At 37.8% G+C, this 18,109-nt stretch overlaps 1 protein-coding gene across 1 annotated transcript in view; it reads left to right on the top strand.

Annotated features, from left to right (window-relative positions):
* slc25a36a (solute carrier family 25 member 36a) overlaps positions 1-16,548 on the top strand; it is a 23,034-nt gene extending 6,486 nt beyond the window's left edge. Inside the window, exons 3-7 of the mRNA XM_016461037.1 lie at positions 673-750; positions 3,485-3,585; positions 9,719-9,785; positions 10,131-10,420; positions 13,588-16,548. Of these exons, the coding sequence (XP_016316523.1) occupies positions 673-750; positions 3,485-3,585; positions 9,719-9,785; positions 10,131-10,420; positions 13,588-13,781 (730 nt within the window). The 3' untranslated portion in view covers positions 13,782-16,548. The remainder of the gene's footprint in view (positions 1-672; positions 751-3,484; positions 3,586-9,718; positions 9,786-10,130; positions 10,421-13,587) is intronic.
* The last annotated feature ends 1,561 nt before the right edge of the window (positions 16,549-18,109 follow it).

Raw genomic sequence — 18,109 nt, forward strand, 5'->3', positions numbered from 1 at the left:
TATCCTGTCTCATGTAATTTCTCAATCAGTGTTTCAGCCGCGCAAAGACTTCAATATAACGGCTTGTAAACAATACACGTAACGTCACATTTAACTTTTACATTTTGCTTAATATATGCACCATATAACATATTATATTTTTTACTGTTCTTCAGTGTTTAATTTATGTTTGAATAAATCCATCAAGTTTTTATGACAGCCACCATTTAAATGTTTATATTTAAAAAAACTGAATTGAAGTAGAAATATTATTATGTAACTGTAACTTTATTATTGTAAACACTTCGTTAATTTTAACCTTCAATATTATAGTAATGTAGTACCAACTGACTTACATTTTCAGAGGTCTATTTTTAAAAATGTCTGCTGTTTGTATAATTTAAACAGTCATGTGTGCAGTTACACTCAGCAGACAGCATTGATTAAGGTACAGCTAGGCATTGTTTCTCTCAATTACCTGCTTTGTCTCAAACCCCTCAGTTGGTCTAGATAACTTATTGAAAATGGTGAAGCAAATGATGAATGTCATGGTAACAACATGTCACATTGTTAAATCTTGTACCTATTGCCATAATGAAAGGGGTGCTAGCATCCACTACGCTTTCACATAGGCACTGCAGTGGATTCTTCTCCTTTTACATATTCGGTTTTAACTTTCTCTCTCTTTCTCAGGTTAATACTGGAGAAAGAAGGACCTCGCTCACTCTTTAGGGGGCTGGGGCCCAACTTGGTGGGAGTGGCTCCATCCAGGTATGACCCATATGCAAAACACATATGCTAAATAGTGCAGCAGTGCTCATCCACTTTTTCAGTGGCCAAAAGTATTTTTCTCATTTATTGTTCCCATAGGGATTTAAAAATATCCACAAACCAACATTACAAAGTTGGATTTGAGGCAAAAATGTTTAAAAAAAAATAAGGCAAAAAAACTGGTACAAGACTGTGTACTTAACAGATTTAATGATGGAAAGAGCCCAATCCCATGAAGCATTTCAAATGACAATTCAGATTTAAAACACGAATAAAAAACAAACAAACACAAACAATATATTTTACGTTTTTTGCTAAATATGCATATACAGTTAAGTAGTTTGAGAGTGTAGGGAGACTATTATGTCAGGTGCAAAAGGGTTTCTGTTTGGCTTTTTGCTTGTTTTGATTCTCTGATTTGTAGACATATAGTATATATATAGTAATATATAGTAATATAGTATTTTATCTGGAATTCCACTGTTAAATATGATTATTTAAAAGCTAAGTTGAAATAATGCGGACTGATGGTTTCAACAAAAACAAATGCCATCAGTTAACAACCTCATAGCTCATGGTAAGTCTATCTTTAAGGTTTAAGTTATTCAAAATCCATTTTGCTCTGGACAAAACGAATAGGATTTTTACTTCTGGAACCTAACTATAGCTCTCTATTAGCTACAATATGTTTTCTTATTGCTGTGTGTGTGTGTGTGTGTGTATGTGTGTGTAAAAAAACTTGCATCTTTCTATTAATCTTGATTAAATTGAAAATAAATGTTATTAGTAACTAAGATATTAACGTATGATAGCAATAGATTATAGAAATCAGAGTTTGCAAGCATATCTGTAGGAAATTATTAGCCAGAACTTTCATTTTCTGTCACAAACGAATGTGTTTGACTCGTCGGCTGTTTTCATTTCAGCCTTGGAATAATAAACGTTTGTTTTTGGATTTGTGTTCCTCGCTGTTTCCTGTTGGGATTTGCTGTATTTCCTCACTACAGTCGAGATGGAAAAGAAAAAATATTGTTTTTCCCCCTCAGACTGTTACATAAGGGGCCCGTTGGTCATGTCTCATTGCTCTAATCTAAGTGTATCATCACCAGGGGATCGTGTCACTGTCTTATTACGGACTAAACTGACTATGGGCCTTCTGTCACACTGTGTTCTAGTTCTTGACAGTTAAGAGCTTGTAACTCAACTGTAGAGTGGATTCCTAAATCTATACCGCTCACTTAATCAGTTCCAAAACCTAGTGAACTATGAATGCAGCATTTTACAAAAGTAAAGCTACTATGTTCAGTAGCGTTTGTGGGACTGTGATCGCATTCTCTACTCTGTATGAGTCTAGCGATTCCAGTGAATATTCCCTGTCTCGCTTATGAATCAGTTGTGATTTGTTCATTGACTGCAGTGTCATCATTATGCTACAGAGACTAGCAGCTCTCATGCCCTCATTCACTTGAGCTTTATGTGCATGTCTGTGCAGTTTAATCGCATTTAAATTGGTATGTGGGAGATGGTGTTGCAACTAAGCCACTTAAAATGTCTGTATTTCAGTGTTCAGTGCAACCTTTTTATGCTGCAGGAGGTATGTGTGTCTCCATCTGTGCATGTATTTCTCAGCATTCCCGTCCTGTTTGTCCTCTGCCGTCACAGCTGGAGTGGCTGCCTCGTGACTGTTTGCGTTATGTACATTTTAAATGCACACATATGTAAAGAATAAGGCTTGGTATGTGCTTATGCTCACGTACTGACATTAACTATACACTTTAGATCGTAAACCATAATTAATTCCAGTTTTTAGATTAATCCGGTTTGAGATTATTTATGTAACATCCTCCCGTGACGGTCACGTTATTTCATTCAGATGGCCAAATTAAGGCATTCACCAAAATACCGCATTATGCTCGCACAGGATTGGCAGATATTTAGACCGGGTTCTGATTGGCTGTCAGTCAAATATGGAAGGATGCTGATTGGTTGTCATTTTGAAGAGGCGAGAGGAAGCATGTGTTTATAAGCATCTCCTCAGGAAACAAATGGCTGCTTGGCTTGTTGGCAGGTTGCTCAGTGAGACCTTAAAATGTGCCCTTGTTGTGTGCGTGCGAGAATTATGTAACCTAGATTAAAGTGAAGAAGAAAAAAAACCTCCCAGTGAGAAAGGCTTAAATCCTACATTGGAAATTTTCATTTGAATAATCCTGGTGATTTTTTTTTTCGCCCTGTGTGTTTCAGCATTTGCCCTGTCTAAGAAAATAAATCTGGTAGCTAATACAGGACATGTGATATGATGAGCATGACATACTTTTGCCACATCACCCCAGATAGCTTTGTCATGTTTTGTTTTGTTAGAAACTGTAATAATTAAGATAATGTACAGTCAGCCCTGACCCGTCCCTTAAAATATTCATGAAAATAACATAACTATAGAAATAGTTGTATTTTTTATTATTTTTTTGTCTCGTTTGGTTTGGTTTGTTTGTCTGGTTTTGTTTTGTTTGGTATCAATGTTTGTTTTTCTTGTTTTGTTAAAAGCTGTGTAGTGAGGGGGACGATGTACATTCAGGCCTAGCTCTACCCAAAAATATTCATGTGAAAACGTATCTAAAAAAAATGTTCTCGCTAAAAGTAAATACATCTTTTTTTTTTCTTCTACTTCTGATATATTTGTCAGACATAACAGAACATCAAAACCAATTAATGTTGTTAATTCCTGTTTTGTCCACAGAGCAATTTATTTTGCTGCCTACTCAACAGCCAAAGAGAAGCTGAACAATGTTTTTGATCCTGACTCCACACAGGTGCACATGCTGTCCGCTGGCTTAGCAGGTAATAGTCCCAGCTACATCTTTCATGTAAATGCATTTTTGACTTAAGTTTGCATTGGCTCTTTTTTGTTGTATTTCACACACTGAACTAAAATGATACTCACCTCTTAGTGTGCACAAACCAGAGATTGCATCATTGGGGTGTTTATAACCAATGTTTGTCAGTCGCTTTTGTTTTTAGCTATGACAGCCTTATTACGATAAAATGCTTTGTCCTAGTGACCATCTAGTACAAATGGGAGAATTTAGCCATGGTGTTTTGGGTTACCTTTTTCAAGGTATGACAGCATTTTAGACCGAAAGCACAATTGAAGACTTTCAGGATACAAATGTTCTCTTTGAAGCAGACATTCAGTATTTGAAGCTAATCATATTAACAGCGAATATTTGTCAGTCATGAAAAATTCAGTTATTAATTTATAAAAAAGTAGACTTTCACAGAAAGAAAAGTGAAAAAATACACATTTAAAATTTAATTTTCTAAATTAAATTTCTAAAACAAATAGACTCACTTTCAAGCATGTTATATCTGCTTGAAAGTTTGTTATCTGTATTGCAAAAAAGGTCCTTAAAGTTTGGGTTGTGCTTTCCTTTCCCAGTTTCTTTTTTTCCTTTTTTGTTTCCTTCTACCGTTTGAGGGCTGGAGGATATAAGTCATTACATGCCAGTGTGCTACTAAACAGTCTGGCTTCACACGCTGTCTGTGCTGTGTGTAGTAGCGGCCGCTAGCAGGGCGCTACGCTAACATGTAGAGTGCCATGCGCGGTGGGCAGCGGTCCTCGCGACTGACACGGGCGGGATCGGGACGGCTCAGGTAGTCACGTCTCTACTCACCGGTATGATCATGATTCTCCTAATGATAATGATTATTAATAATGATGATGGTTATTTAAATTAATGTAGCCACTGTAGCTGGTTTGCAGTTCTTTTTTTTTTTAACCTCCTTGTGATTACGCAGTTTTGACACATGGCCCCCTTGCCAGCCTGTAACCCTCTGTAAAGGTAAATTCAGTGAAAAACTTCATGCACTTCTTATTTTTTTTTGTCATTTAATTTCAATCCTGAATGCTAACCTTGTCATTCAATTGCAGTATATGTAGGCCGTGTTATTTTGCGAGACAGGAAGCGCATTTGTCGCAACATAAACATTCCTAGCATGTTCTGTCTGTGCGCTGAAGATAAGAGAAAGAGGGCCACACGGCCTGACAAACTCCATCTTGTAGCACACATAGCCCTTACATTACAAAAGTGGTTAAATATAGGTCCCTGAAGGCTTACTATGGAAAATTGGCATCCGATAAGGGACAGGCTTATGAAATATTCATTACATGTGCCGCTCTCTCCTCTCAAAAGCACAGGTGACTTTATTTTTTATTTTTTCCTTTTCTTAATGGCTCTTTGTATCAGCATTGGTTTACAGTTGCCGCTACCTCAGTTCCTGCAACCTGATGCATTGTAATGTATGGCCCACACATTGTTTATCATTGTGGTTAGGTTATGACTGAATCATATAAATCATAAAAGTCACAGCAAGGCCTCTATTAACCACATCAGGCCGCTGAAGAATCAAATGGTGCAGTAATACAGAGCAGTCCAAACTCTGCATTGAATATCAATTTAGTTTCAACCTGAACATTACATTTTTGAAAAATGTTAAACCAAATAATATTAGAAATAAACTAACATTCAAACTTGTTTAAATAAATGCAGTTCTTTTAAACTTTCTATTGATCACAGAGTTCTGAAAAATGTATTATGTATGCCACAAAAATGTTTACTATTTTCAACATTTCTAATAATAAGAGATGTTTCTTAAGCACAAAATCAGAATATTAGACTGAATAATGTTTTGAAGGATGTAGCACTGAAGCCTAGTGTAATGGTTGCTGAGAATTCACCATTGCCATCACGGGAATAAATTACATTTGAAAAATTTTATTAAAATAAAAGTTATTTTAAATACAATGTTTTAAAAATATAATAGTGATTTTATATAGTAATATTTTACAATACTGCTGTTTTTACTGTTTTTTTTATTTTTTTAAAAAGGTGAGTGTAAGAGACTTCAGAACATTTTTTTTTTGCTTCCATTAAAAGAATACATTTTGTTCATTTTTCTGTTTACTTTTCACTCAAATTGTTATCCTAATAATATGATTTGTGATTAAATGCTAGTTATTTCAGACATATTAGTTTTTTTTTATGTTGAAAAAAAAAATTCCCTCTGCAATATGCACCAACATAGTAGTATTTTCAAATAGCAATCTTACCAGAATGTAACCCGCTTCAAGATTCTGCTCAGCAATGATTTTGCCAACAGAAATGACAAGGTTAGCATTGGACTCTTACATGCACTGCCTCTGACCCTCCTTAAAGTTATTGTTGATATAAACTTTGATCCTAGTTTGATTTTGTAGCTGTTTATATGACTCAGCATTGCTGAAGCTCAGATATGATCAAGATAAATAGTGTTACTTCAGCAAGATCAGCTCTGTTCTGTACCTTTATATTTAAAGTCCCCCTGTAGTGAAAATCAAGTTTTTTATGTTATTTATTTGCCTATGTGGTGTTTTTAATATGCTTTTAGACAAACCATGTGCCAATACATTAATCAACACCATTGCTGAGTATTTTCTCCTTAAAACTGTAGTTTCCCAATGGCTGACCCAGAAATGTGGTTTGAAAAAGCCCTCGGTTTGATACGTCACAATCCAATAATCAATCACGTCACGGGATAGATTCCTATCACTAGCATGCAAAATATACCAATACCAGCACAAAACCAAAAATAAATCAGAGCAAAAAGCAGGCGCGAAATAAGAATCACAAACGGCTGCATTCGAGTTTAAGGCATTTTAGGACACAACATCAAGTAAGTAACTTTAATGAATGTTACAGTATTCACTGTAGTTGTCCGCTAGTAAAAACATAGTTTTATCAGTCATTATCCGTGTATACCATTGTTTTGCGTTTACTACAGTTCAGTGGATCAGGAGGTGCTAGCTGGTGTGACTGAGTGGAGGCGGGGCTAATTTGCATATTCATAGATCCGCGTATAGTAAATGAGGCAAGGGTGTAGAGTTACATTCAAAGCTATTTTAAGGCATGAGAACATTTTCACAAGAAAAAACATTTAAATGTCATTTTGATGATCAAAGATAAGTTTTAAGGGATAAAATATTTGACCACAGGGGGACTTTAAAATAAAAAACACTGGTCTAATGATGTCCTTTAAAACTCAAAAATTCACTTTCATCTCGCTCTGTCTTGCTCTGTCTCTCTCTAGCTCTCTTACCATCTTTCTCCGTCTATCCATTCAAAAAGAAAGGAAAATGAAAGCACTCTCTTAAATGTTTGGTATGGAAAGGTCATTGTTTGATGTAATTGGTGGGTGGGGCTTGGTTGGGGAGGTGGGAGGGATTTAATGGGAGGTGGGCAGGGTTTATTGTCGTGTTCCACTCCCTCATGGGTTTGACTTGACTCTGAGGGTCATGTGGACTGCTGCTTGTGAATGTGGTACAGAAAAGCCTGTGTCTATTTTAGGCCTTTACTGTAGCTTTCACCCTGCGTGAGGGTCTGTGAGCCAGCCTGCTCTGCCCCCCATATCTGCAGGCTTCGTCCTGCAGCTGTGAGGAGAGGAGCTTTGCCCCTCCCCTGTGAGTACTCGTCAGAGACACTCTCTCTCTCTCTCTCTCTCTTACTCTCTTGTACCGATCTGTCATCCCCCCTCCCTTCACCAGTCAGTTGCCTTAGGCCTCTTACCCTCTCTAGAGCTTCTACTCTAGCTCAATAGACTTCTTTTGGTTTGTTTAGCCTAAGAAAACACTGACTATTTACACTGTGTACTGTTAGAAACGCACATGAATATTTTCATCTCCAATTGCCATTGTCTTATGCTCTCTTTCGTTTTTTTGTTTTTTTTGTTCGGGGATATTTTGTGCACCCACAACACAGAGTGCAGGCTTTGTGCTTCATTTTGCTGCAGTTGAATAGATAAAGTATTTGTTCCCACCAACATCAGGCAGGCTATTTTACTGTTGCTTTTAATGCTGTTAATACAGTGCTAGCACACACAATAGCAATAGTTCACCCAAAAATCGCCCTCAGGCCATCCGAGATAGAGATGAGTTTGTTTTTCATTGAAACAAATTTGTAAAAATGTAGCATTACATCTTGTTCACCAATAAATCCTCTGCAGTGAATGGGTGCCGTCAGAATGAGTCCAAACAGCTGATTAAAAACATCACAATAATCCACATGACAAGATTTAACATCTTGTGAAATGAAAAGCTGCATGTTTGTAAGAAACAAATCCATCATCAAGACTTTTTTTTTTTTTTTACTTCAAACCATTGTTTGTTATGAGTTTGAGTTCTCCATCCATAATATTGCTTTCTCCAGTGAAAAGTCATCTAGTCTGAATCAGGAGAGAAATATGCACAGATCAAGCACCATTAGCAAGAGTAAACAGATATGTCTATGTTTACAAGATGTTAATTGATGGACAGAAGTAGGGTTGGGAACCGATAACCGGTTCTTATTCAGAACCGGAACCGTGAGCAGTTTCTAAGTTTCGGTTCCGAAAACGGTTCTGGTGCGACATGTGAACAAGTGCTGTGAGCAGCCTTGCGCCGGTGTTTCCCATAAAGGATGTCACAAACCAAATAACAGAAACGCCGCCCTGCCTCTTTAAAGGGGTCATATGATGCGATTTCAAGTTTTCTCTTTAAAAAAGCATCATATGACCCCTTTAATTACTGAGCACATTGTTTCCCATGACGTGCACTCCACAGACGCGCCGCATCTTTAACTGCCGAACACATAGTTTTCCACGACTACGCGCACTCGTGTCTTTGATAAATGTGCACGTTGTTTTGTCTGACTGTACATGTACCGGCAGCAAGCAGCTCCTGCCGCCACTAAATTACATTATATTACACTACATTCAATTAAGGTAAAATAGTAAAAAAAATAATAATAGTTAATTTAAATGGAACAGGAATTGGAACCAGAATCGTTAGGCAAAACTGGAACCGGAAAATTTCTAACGATACCCAACCCTAGACATAAATCATGTGGATTACTTGTGGATTATTGTGATGCTTTTATCAGCTGTTTGAACTCTCATTCTGACGGCACCCATTCACCTCAGCGAATCCATTGGTGAGCAAGTGATGTAATGCTAAATTTCTCCAAATCCGTTCCCATCAAAAATCAAACTCCTCTGTATCTTGGATGGCCTGAGGGTGAGTACATTTTGTTAATTTTTAGTTGAACTATTCCTTTAAATCTCTTAAAACACACATGTAATCTTATTTTGCATACACATACCTTAACGGCAAACATAAAATAAATTCAGCCATTGTTGTGCTAATGTAATTTACTAATAATTTGTCACATCACAACGTCTTGCCAGCATAGTACTCACATGGCATGCATTTCAACAATCACAGCGGTGGTATAATTCACTGCCCATGCTGTGAAAAACAATAATTTGCCTAACGTAAATAATTTTTTTTTTTTTTTGTTATTTGGCTGCTGTTATGTAACTGAATAGTGGTTCTTTTTAACTTAAGACTATTTTCTAAAGATATTTATCTCATTTAGCTTCTACTCGATCCATAAAATACTGTTTAATTCAGTGAGGATAGGACTAAATATTAAATATTTAAGTTACATTGGTTTCAGAGTCCTGTTATAGATGAAAAGCTGCTTAATGCTTTAGTTAAAAGGCCTTATTTACTGCTGTGGCCACTCTAAGATGTGCTTATGGCTCTTACTTGAAAATATTAAATAAGTGCCTAGTGGATCTGTAATGGTATTCCTGACATCCGATAATAATCGCTGTTGATGATGCTGGGCATTCCTGAAGAGAACATGTAGTCAATATCACACTGTTGGTGTTTGAGATTGGTATGATATGCCGAAAAGAGATTCAGATTTCACATTTTAAACTGAAACAAACAGGCCATAAGCATATTTTACAGATGTCCACGGCACTTCTCTGAAGTGTGGAGTTTCTTTAGGGAAAGTTTGTCTGTTTTAGAGTCATTAGACCTGCTGAATGTCCTGTGCTCTGAGTTACTCTGACAATATCACTTCCAAGCCTGATCTGGAACACCTCTTTTTCCCAGGGTTCACTGCCATTACAGCAACCAACCCGATCTGGCTTATAAAGACTCGATTGCAGCTCGATGCCAGGTAATACTATATGCTGTACACTATCATTCAAAAGTTTAGGGTTGGTAAGATTTTTGTCATGTTATTGAAAGAAGTTTATTAGGCTCATAAAGGCTGGTCAAAAATACAGTAAAAAAGTATAAAAGTAATACAGTATTATTATAATTTAAAATGACTGTTTTCTAATTTAATGTCTTTTAAAATGTAATATATTCCTGTGATGGCAATGCTGAATTTTAACAGCCATTACTCCAATGTTCAGTGTTACATGATCATTTAAAACATTATATATTTTAGGGGACATTGAAGGAGGGAATATTATAACCAGATTTCTGACATTTACCGTACGTGTTTGTCTTTCTCCAGGAACCGTGGAGAACGGCGCATGAGTGCATTTGAGTGTGTGCGGCGGGTCTATCAGTCAGATGGGTTACGGGGATTCTACAGGGGCATGTCTGCTTCTTATGCTGGCATATCAGAGACTGTCATCCACTTTGTCATCTATGAAAGCATTAAACGCAAACTCATTGAGTCCAAGGCCAACGCTAACATGGATGATGAAGATGAATCTGTAAAAGATGCTTCGGACTTTGTCGGAATGATGCTGGCTGCTGCCACGTCCAAGACTTGTGCCACCTCAATTGCTTATCCTCACGGTGAGTACTATTTTTTTTTTTTCTTGTCGATTTTGTAATCGTTATGCTAATTTGTTTCATTTTTGGTTTGTAGTTGGCATGTTTATTTGGCAGTTGGTTATTTTGTACTACATGTACTAAAGCTGCACGATGAATCGTTAAAAGATCGCAATCTCGATTCAAACACCCATGCGATCTTATTTCTAATTGACAACGATTCGTCTGCGTCTATTAAACCTTTGACAAAGTCATATAGGAACATTCAAATCTGCGTTTTGTGCTGCCGCTTAAACAAGGAGAGCAGTTACCATGTTTAGGTGTGAAACCGCTTCACAAGCAGTTTTTTCAACCACACAGTTGACTTACAGTCATTCATATGATCACAGAAGTACAGGGATAGAAGTTTATAGTTTGGATATAAATGATGTCTATGGCGGTGATCAGAATGTAGCAAATCATTTGAAAGTAATTTTCACTTCAAAATGGTGCTTCAAATAATGTTTTTTGACTACATTGACAAGTGACTTAAAAAAAAAATGTATTTGTCATTGAATCATTCAAGAGATTTGTTGAAAAATGAGGATTTATTTAGTAATGGAACAAGTGAAGCATTTGTGTCATTGAATCATTCATTTTTTTTATTACAATTATTTTAACTTTTTTTGAATAGAATGAAACAATGTGTTATCATAGCCTCTAGTAAATTACATGTTATTTTGCTTAGTTCAGAATCGTGATCTCTATTTGAAACAAAAAAAACAAACAATCGATTTATCCAGAATTGTGCAGCTCTAACATGAACATTCTTGAACCGTCATGTCGACCCTCAATCCAGTGTTTCCCATACATTGATTTGTGGCGCCCGCCACAAGATCAAAACTGACCACCACAAATAGATTTTCCAAAAGGCTTTGACTTCGTTGAATAAACATGAGCACTGCACGTTTCAAAATCGAAACCCGGTGCGGGTGTTTTTAATATCACTGTATTTCTGAAGGAAACAGACTGTCTTCAGAAAATTTGGGATGTAATTTTCTTTTCATCTTGCATATAATGCCTGATAAAGCAGAGTTTGTGAGCAGAGTGCTGCTTTGTGTACAGCCGTTATCTTTACCGCTCTAAAAGCACCTCCTGCTGGCAGAGAATGAATTTGCATATATATGCCTCCACAAATAGAGTAAGTGTCAGGCGTAGCTCTGGTAAATGAGCGCACGGTTAAGGATAATTCAATGCCTTTAATCGTAAATCCACAGGGAAACAATGTGTAGGCCGAACACAGCAAAGCATATCAGACTTAATAAATCACAGACAAAGGACTGAACAGAAATGGGGAGAACTTGTACAAAAGCGTGACTAATGACTAACTAAAGACACAGGTGAACAGAATGAACTAATCAGGACTACTCAGGAAAACTAGGTCACAGGGACGAAAGCAATGAAGGCAGAACTCAAAACACAATGAACACGACAGATCACCCCCTCCCAGGAAGGCGTGTCCTCACGCCGTAAAAAAGGAACTTCCACCTGAAGAGGAGGAGAGCAAGCAAGCTCTGGAGGGGGACATAGAGCAGGAGAGTAGAAAAACAAAACTGAGTCAAACCGGGGATGGTGGGCAGGTGTCCTGGAGCGGTGGCAGATCAGGATTCTGGCTGGGTTTGAGAACTAAAGCCATCTCTGGGCTGTTTTCAGGCATTAGCGCTACTACTGGGCTGCATTTAGGTGCTGGAGCCATCTCTGGGCTTAACTCGGGAACAGAAGCCACCTCTGGGCTAAACTCAGGAGCTGGAACACTCTCAGGGTAGAACTCGGGTTCAGGAGCCATTTCTCAACTCTGGTCAGGGGCTAGAGCCGCAGTGAACCGTCTCTTCCTTATCCTCCTCTTTTGAGTTGTCGTTAAAGGGAATGCTGAAGTTATCACAGGGCTTGAGGGTGAAGCGGCTGGCGAGCTTGTGAAAGAAACGGTCGGAGGGCTTGTGAGTGAAGTGGCCGGCGGATTTGAGTTCATTGTGGCCAGGATGCGAGGGAGCGTAACAGCCAGGGTGCTAGAGTGGGTTGCGGCCGGCGGTTTCACTGGGCTTAGGACAGGAATGGTTCTGGGAGCTGGATACGGAGGAAGGGAGGCGGATTTCAGTGCTGACCGGACAGATGTTATTGCTGGGTCCGCAACTTTAGCCCCCAGGTCAGCGCTGTTGGAACTCCACTTACGAGCTCAGGGAAACTCGGGAGGATAAGAATGGACTGAACCATTGGCAAGGCATGTGGAGAGGCCAAGTGCTTCCGAGAGGGGACTGGATGAGGACGACTCTTATTTTCTTTAACTTCTAATGCAACAAAATTTGAACCATTTAGATAGTGGATGAGATTAATCACCTCGACCAAAGGTAAATCACACACAGGATACATGCATCAAATAGTTTCCTCATCCAGTCCCATCTGAAAGCACACACTTTGCGATGCATCGTGCCAACTCACCCGATGGGAAAGATCCAGGAAGTCCTCCACATACCTCTCCAAAGGCCGACCATTCTGTCGCAGGTCCCCAGTTCATTTTGGGGAGGTCGGTGATTCTGTCAGGCGTAGCTCTGCTGAAAGGAGCGCACGGTCAAGGAGAAGTCAATCAATCAGTCTTTAATTGTAAATCCACATGGAAACGAGTAGACTGAACACAGCAAAGCATATCCGACTTGGCAACAATAATCACCGACAAAGGACTGAATAGAAATGGGGAGAATTTATACAAAAGCAAAAGCGGGACTAATGACTAACTAAACAAGACACAGGTGAACAGAATGATCTAATCAGGGCAACGCAGTAAAACTAGGTCACAGGGACGAAAGCAATGAAGACAGAACTCAAAACACAATGAACACTTGACAGTAAGTCTGTGGGAAACACAATCCATTAATATCCTCGAAGTCCTGATTTGTAAATGTATAAATTTGTATACATTTTTATGCAAGTAATTGTATAAATGTATTTTTCAGTTGACTTTTCCACAAAATTTGTGTAATATAATATAGAATGAAAGGGTTTGTATTAAATTTTAAAATGCAGAAATATATATTTTTTTTCTTTCTTGTGATAGACTTTTGGATGCTACTGTAAGTCATCTTCCAAATTTTGTTTCTCTGACAAATAACTTTTTGTTAACTTGCTCTCTCTCTCTCTTTCTCTCTCTTCCATGACAGAGGTTATTCGTACCAGACTACGTGAGGAGGGCAGCAAGTATCGTTCGTTCTTCCAAACTCTAAATATGGTGGTCCGGGAGGAGGGTTACAGAGCACTGTACCGAGGCCTCACTACTCATCTGGTCCGACAGATCCCTAACACTGCTATAATGATGTGCACCTATGAGCTGGTGGTCTACCTGCTCAATGGTTAACAGACGGAGAGAGAACAGGAAAGAGAGGGAGAGAGACGAACAGGGTGAGAATGCAAAAGCTAGATGGAGACCGAGAGAGAGATTGTCCCAGGCTTAGACCAAAGGAAGTAGAACAAATCCTAGAAACGCATTGTCAACCCCGACCCCCAAAGGGGGCTGGCTATAGTCTCCGAGAAACAGGGATTTGAGCCTGTCAGACTGGAGAGTGTTTCAAAAAGTATGAGCGATGGTGAACAGATACCCTAAAGCTGTCTGTCCCATTTGTTTCAAAATGTTTTACGAAAAGTCCGTTTTGAAAGGACATTCAAAGAGGAGAATGCTTGAAGAAAAAACAAAAGCCTGAATTGGCTGGGGGAAAAAAAGCTCTTTCAAAAGTCATTTTATCTGAGCCATCGTTTTAATAAAAGAAAAACAAACCCGTCAAGATCTGAAATGACTGAAGGTCTTTGAAGGAAGAAAAAAAGAAGCACAAGAAAGTGGTTTTCAGATGTGGCATATTAGCATTACTGTAAAGGATGTTTTTCTTATTTCACCATTTCATAAAGATGACATTTTGCCTTTCCAGAGTGTTAATTCAAGCATTCTCCTCTAAAGGTCACCTTCTACTCTTTCCAAACTGGCAGATGGTTGTCCGCGCACACATGTCCATTTGCTGTTGTTAAATTGACGGTCACGTGATCTGCGGCCCCTCATGTGCTTCAAACTGAAGTGTTTCTTCGTTAGGTTCATGTTAAGTTTAACCATACTTATTTTGTGTGTGTTTTTCCGATGATCATACCGTTGTCCTAATATCAGTATAGTATATACTTTGGGGTGGTATTTTTGAATTGGGAGATGTTGTCCTGCTTGCGTCACTGGGCCTATTTGAACTGAGATGGAGCGTTCTCGAGTTTATCGCCACCGTTCACTGCTGCAAAGCCTCTACTTGAATCCCAGGTGTCGGCGAGAGCCAGAGATGAATTTAACGATGGCTAAATGGTAGTGGCTAATGTTATCCCTGAGCATGTTGCCTACGAGCATGTTGCCTACAAACAACATGCCACATCGTGACGATATTATTCGTCATAAGGCAATAGTAATTTTTCCACTTTTGAGTGGGAATACAAGCTGCAGAATTGTTCCCACCCTTCGGATTCCTCTAACAGTGGCTTCTGACTGACCGTTTATGCACTTTGTGGCCTGTCTAGGCTGTCTAGGCTGTTTTTTTTTTCTGTTTGGAACAATTTTGATCTTGTATTGTAAAACATAGTATTACTATGTAAGCAAGACAGTGTTTTGCTGAACAGTTCCCTTTGGACGTTATTGTACAGTTCAGTGTTCTAAACTTTTAGTGAAGGATATTCTTGTATGTGTATATACTGTATGTATACATATCAAATATCCAGTGTTCATAACTTAAGTCCTCTGATTATGCAGTAGTATCATTTGAATGACTGCATTTGTTTGATAGATTTATCACAGAAGGATGTTGTGAAATTCATTTGGTCGAATGTTCTTTTTTTTTTTATGCATTTTATATCATTTTGTTTATCACTCCTCATTCTGGCCCTGGACTCGTTGCTTGAAAAGGAGTCACAATAGTTTTTTTCTTTCCAAGTGTTTTCATCTCGCTTGTTTGTTTACATTACTGTTGTCTGTACTTTCACACCCTCATGATATGAAGGATCTCAAACTGTTCATGTTGGTGATTTAGACGTTATCCACATAATTTCCACAGACAGTTCGTTACCAACAATGTTGGCTTAAAATGATAATTTAAGGTAATTATATATTAAACCTCATGTTGGTATATCCCATACAGAGCCTCTAATGGTCCTGTAAGTATCTGAATAGTTTTTTGTTTTTTTTTCAAGCAGCAAAATACATGGTTTTGGCAGCATCCATCATTCATAAGCAGAAGTAATGTGTTTTTATGTTTTCATGCATTTCAATGTCTTTTCTGTCCAGTTCTAGTCCATTTTGTTTTCTAAGTCATCGATATCTGTAATGCTGCTAATGAAGCTCTGGAATTCTGTAATGCTCATTACCACACATTGGATTTCGTTACTCGTAATACACACAACATCATCAGATATTATGCAATTAATGCTGGACTCTCGTCACAACAAATGTGATCTCAGTCTGCGATTTGCTAAATATTGCTCTAATTGATAAACAAAATAATTTGTTTTTGGAAACAGGCGTGATGTTTTAGTGTAATTAGAATAGTTAGACTATAGTTGATGGATTAGTCAAATTAGTGCATAAATAGTTGTGTTGTATCTAAAGTCGTAATGCCCTTGTGTTAGAAAGTGATCACTTGCAAACATGCATGCATGATGCTCTAAGTTTGCATTCAACAAATGCACTTCACGGTCTCACAGAGACTTTAATGGCATTACGAAGAAATTCAAAAAGGCATTTTCAGAAAGTGATGTTGGATGTTGATATTCAGGTGTCAATGTTGGACTGAATGGACAGACTTGAACATTCTATTAACTGAGCCTAACCGATTGACAGAAATATTGAACACGGTGGTCTAGATGAATCATTTCATCTTCATTTCATGTTTAATGGCATATTCAGCAATTTTCATGTGTGGTGTCTGTCTATATTGCGCAGTCTAACATGACCAACACTAACAAAATGTGTAAATTCCCGTTTCTTTTTTTTTTTTTTTTCTAAAAAGTCTAGTTGATTTTATGGTAAATGTGGCCTATTCTTTGCTGGTTATGTGATTTATCATACCTCTTGTTGTACAAACTGTCAATAAAAACAATGGAAAACCAATGTTGTCGCTAATGTCTTTTAAAAGCTAGAGTTTTAATTGACCAAAATAAAAGTCTAAACTGGGTTTGTTGATATCAGATGAAGGTATTATGGTGACCAAACAAACCCTGATGTAATATATTTTCTTTAGTCTTTGTATACATCAATATATCTTTGAATGCTTCAATACAAAGTAAAACAGCAATATTTTAAAAATATTTAATTTAAAATAACTTTAATATTTGAAAATATTTCTAAATGTATTTTTCTCCTGTGATGGGAAAGCTACATTTTCAGCAGTCACGATTCCAGTCTTCAGTGTCACATGATTCCTCAGAAATCATTCTAATATGAGAAACATATATTTTGTGGAAACTGTGATACATTTTTTTCAGGGTTCTTTATTGAATGAAAGGAGCAGATTTGAAATAGAAATCTTATTGAAAATATATTAACTCTCAGTTTTGATTGATCAGATTAATGCATCCTTACTGAATACAACTATTATTATTATTATTATTATTATTATTACTGACTCCAAACGGTAGTGTGTGGATAAAAATAAAAATGTTATTCACATTCTCTGTTGCTGTTGTTATTCGTCTGTGCTGCCAGGGGATGGCAGCAAAGCATAAACATAAAGGATGTTGACTATGACTATGTTGACATACCCACAGCCACATGACCATGGCCAAAACTGCTGTTTGTTTGATTGGTTTTTATTAATTTGCCTGTTTGTTCTTTTACATAAAAAAGAACGAAATGTATGCAGTTCCAAATCTATTACTTGTTACATTTCGGGACTGTCACAAATCAGTTCACAGCACAAATAAAACTGCCCTTGTTGAACTGCTCAGGTTACTCAATGAATGTATATTGGAGAATACACTCCAACATCCTGCAAACAAAAACCTTAAGTTGCCACAACAGACTGGCAACAGCTGTGCAAACATGACTGCAGCACACCTTGACATAAGGCTCTTATGTTGTGTGTGTATATGTGTGTGTCTGTGCGTTGAGAACAGAGTGAGAGAAAAAAGTGTGTGTGTGGGCTAGGCTTTAATCCATGTAGGAGTGACTAATGACCTGAGTTACTAATATTATGGCTCTTTGTGTTCACATCAGGCAAAGCATTCAAAGTCATGTTGCTCCAGGGGAAATGTTTCTAATGACTGTACTGTAAATCACCTTACATGACAAGCATGTGCCAAATGACTGCTGGCCATTAAGACACACTGCAACGTCACTGTAAATTATGCAAAAAGACAAGTATATAATTTGTCAGTACAATCCACTTATGAGAATATCCAGTATGACAGCTCTTCCTTCTGTAGATCAATACACTGAAAATCCTCCATTCAGTTTAACATCATTAAGCCACTGATTTCCACTTTCTTTTCTCCACAGAAAGGTCTATTTTAAGTTAATTTGCAAGGTCGGATACCAGAACGTCCACTGAAGGTGACAGTCACGCAATAAGTGGCGGCGCTAGGGCGGGGCTTGACGGGGCTATAGCCCCATCAGAAACTTGCTTATAAAAATAATATTACCACCCAAGCAAACAAAAATATTTATTAATC

Source organism: Sinocyclocheilus anshuiensis, unplaced genomic scaffold (genome assembly GCF_001515605.1).
Source record: "Sinocyclocheilus anshuiensis isolate Anshui unplaced genomic scaffold, SAMN03320099.WGS_v1.1 scaffold4, whole genome shotgun sequence".
Lineage (NCBI taxonomy): Eukaryota > Metazoa > Chordata > Actinopteri > Cypriniformes > Cyprinidae > Sinocyclocheilus > Sinocyclocheilus anshuiensis.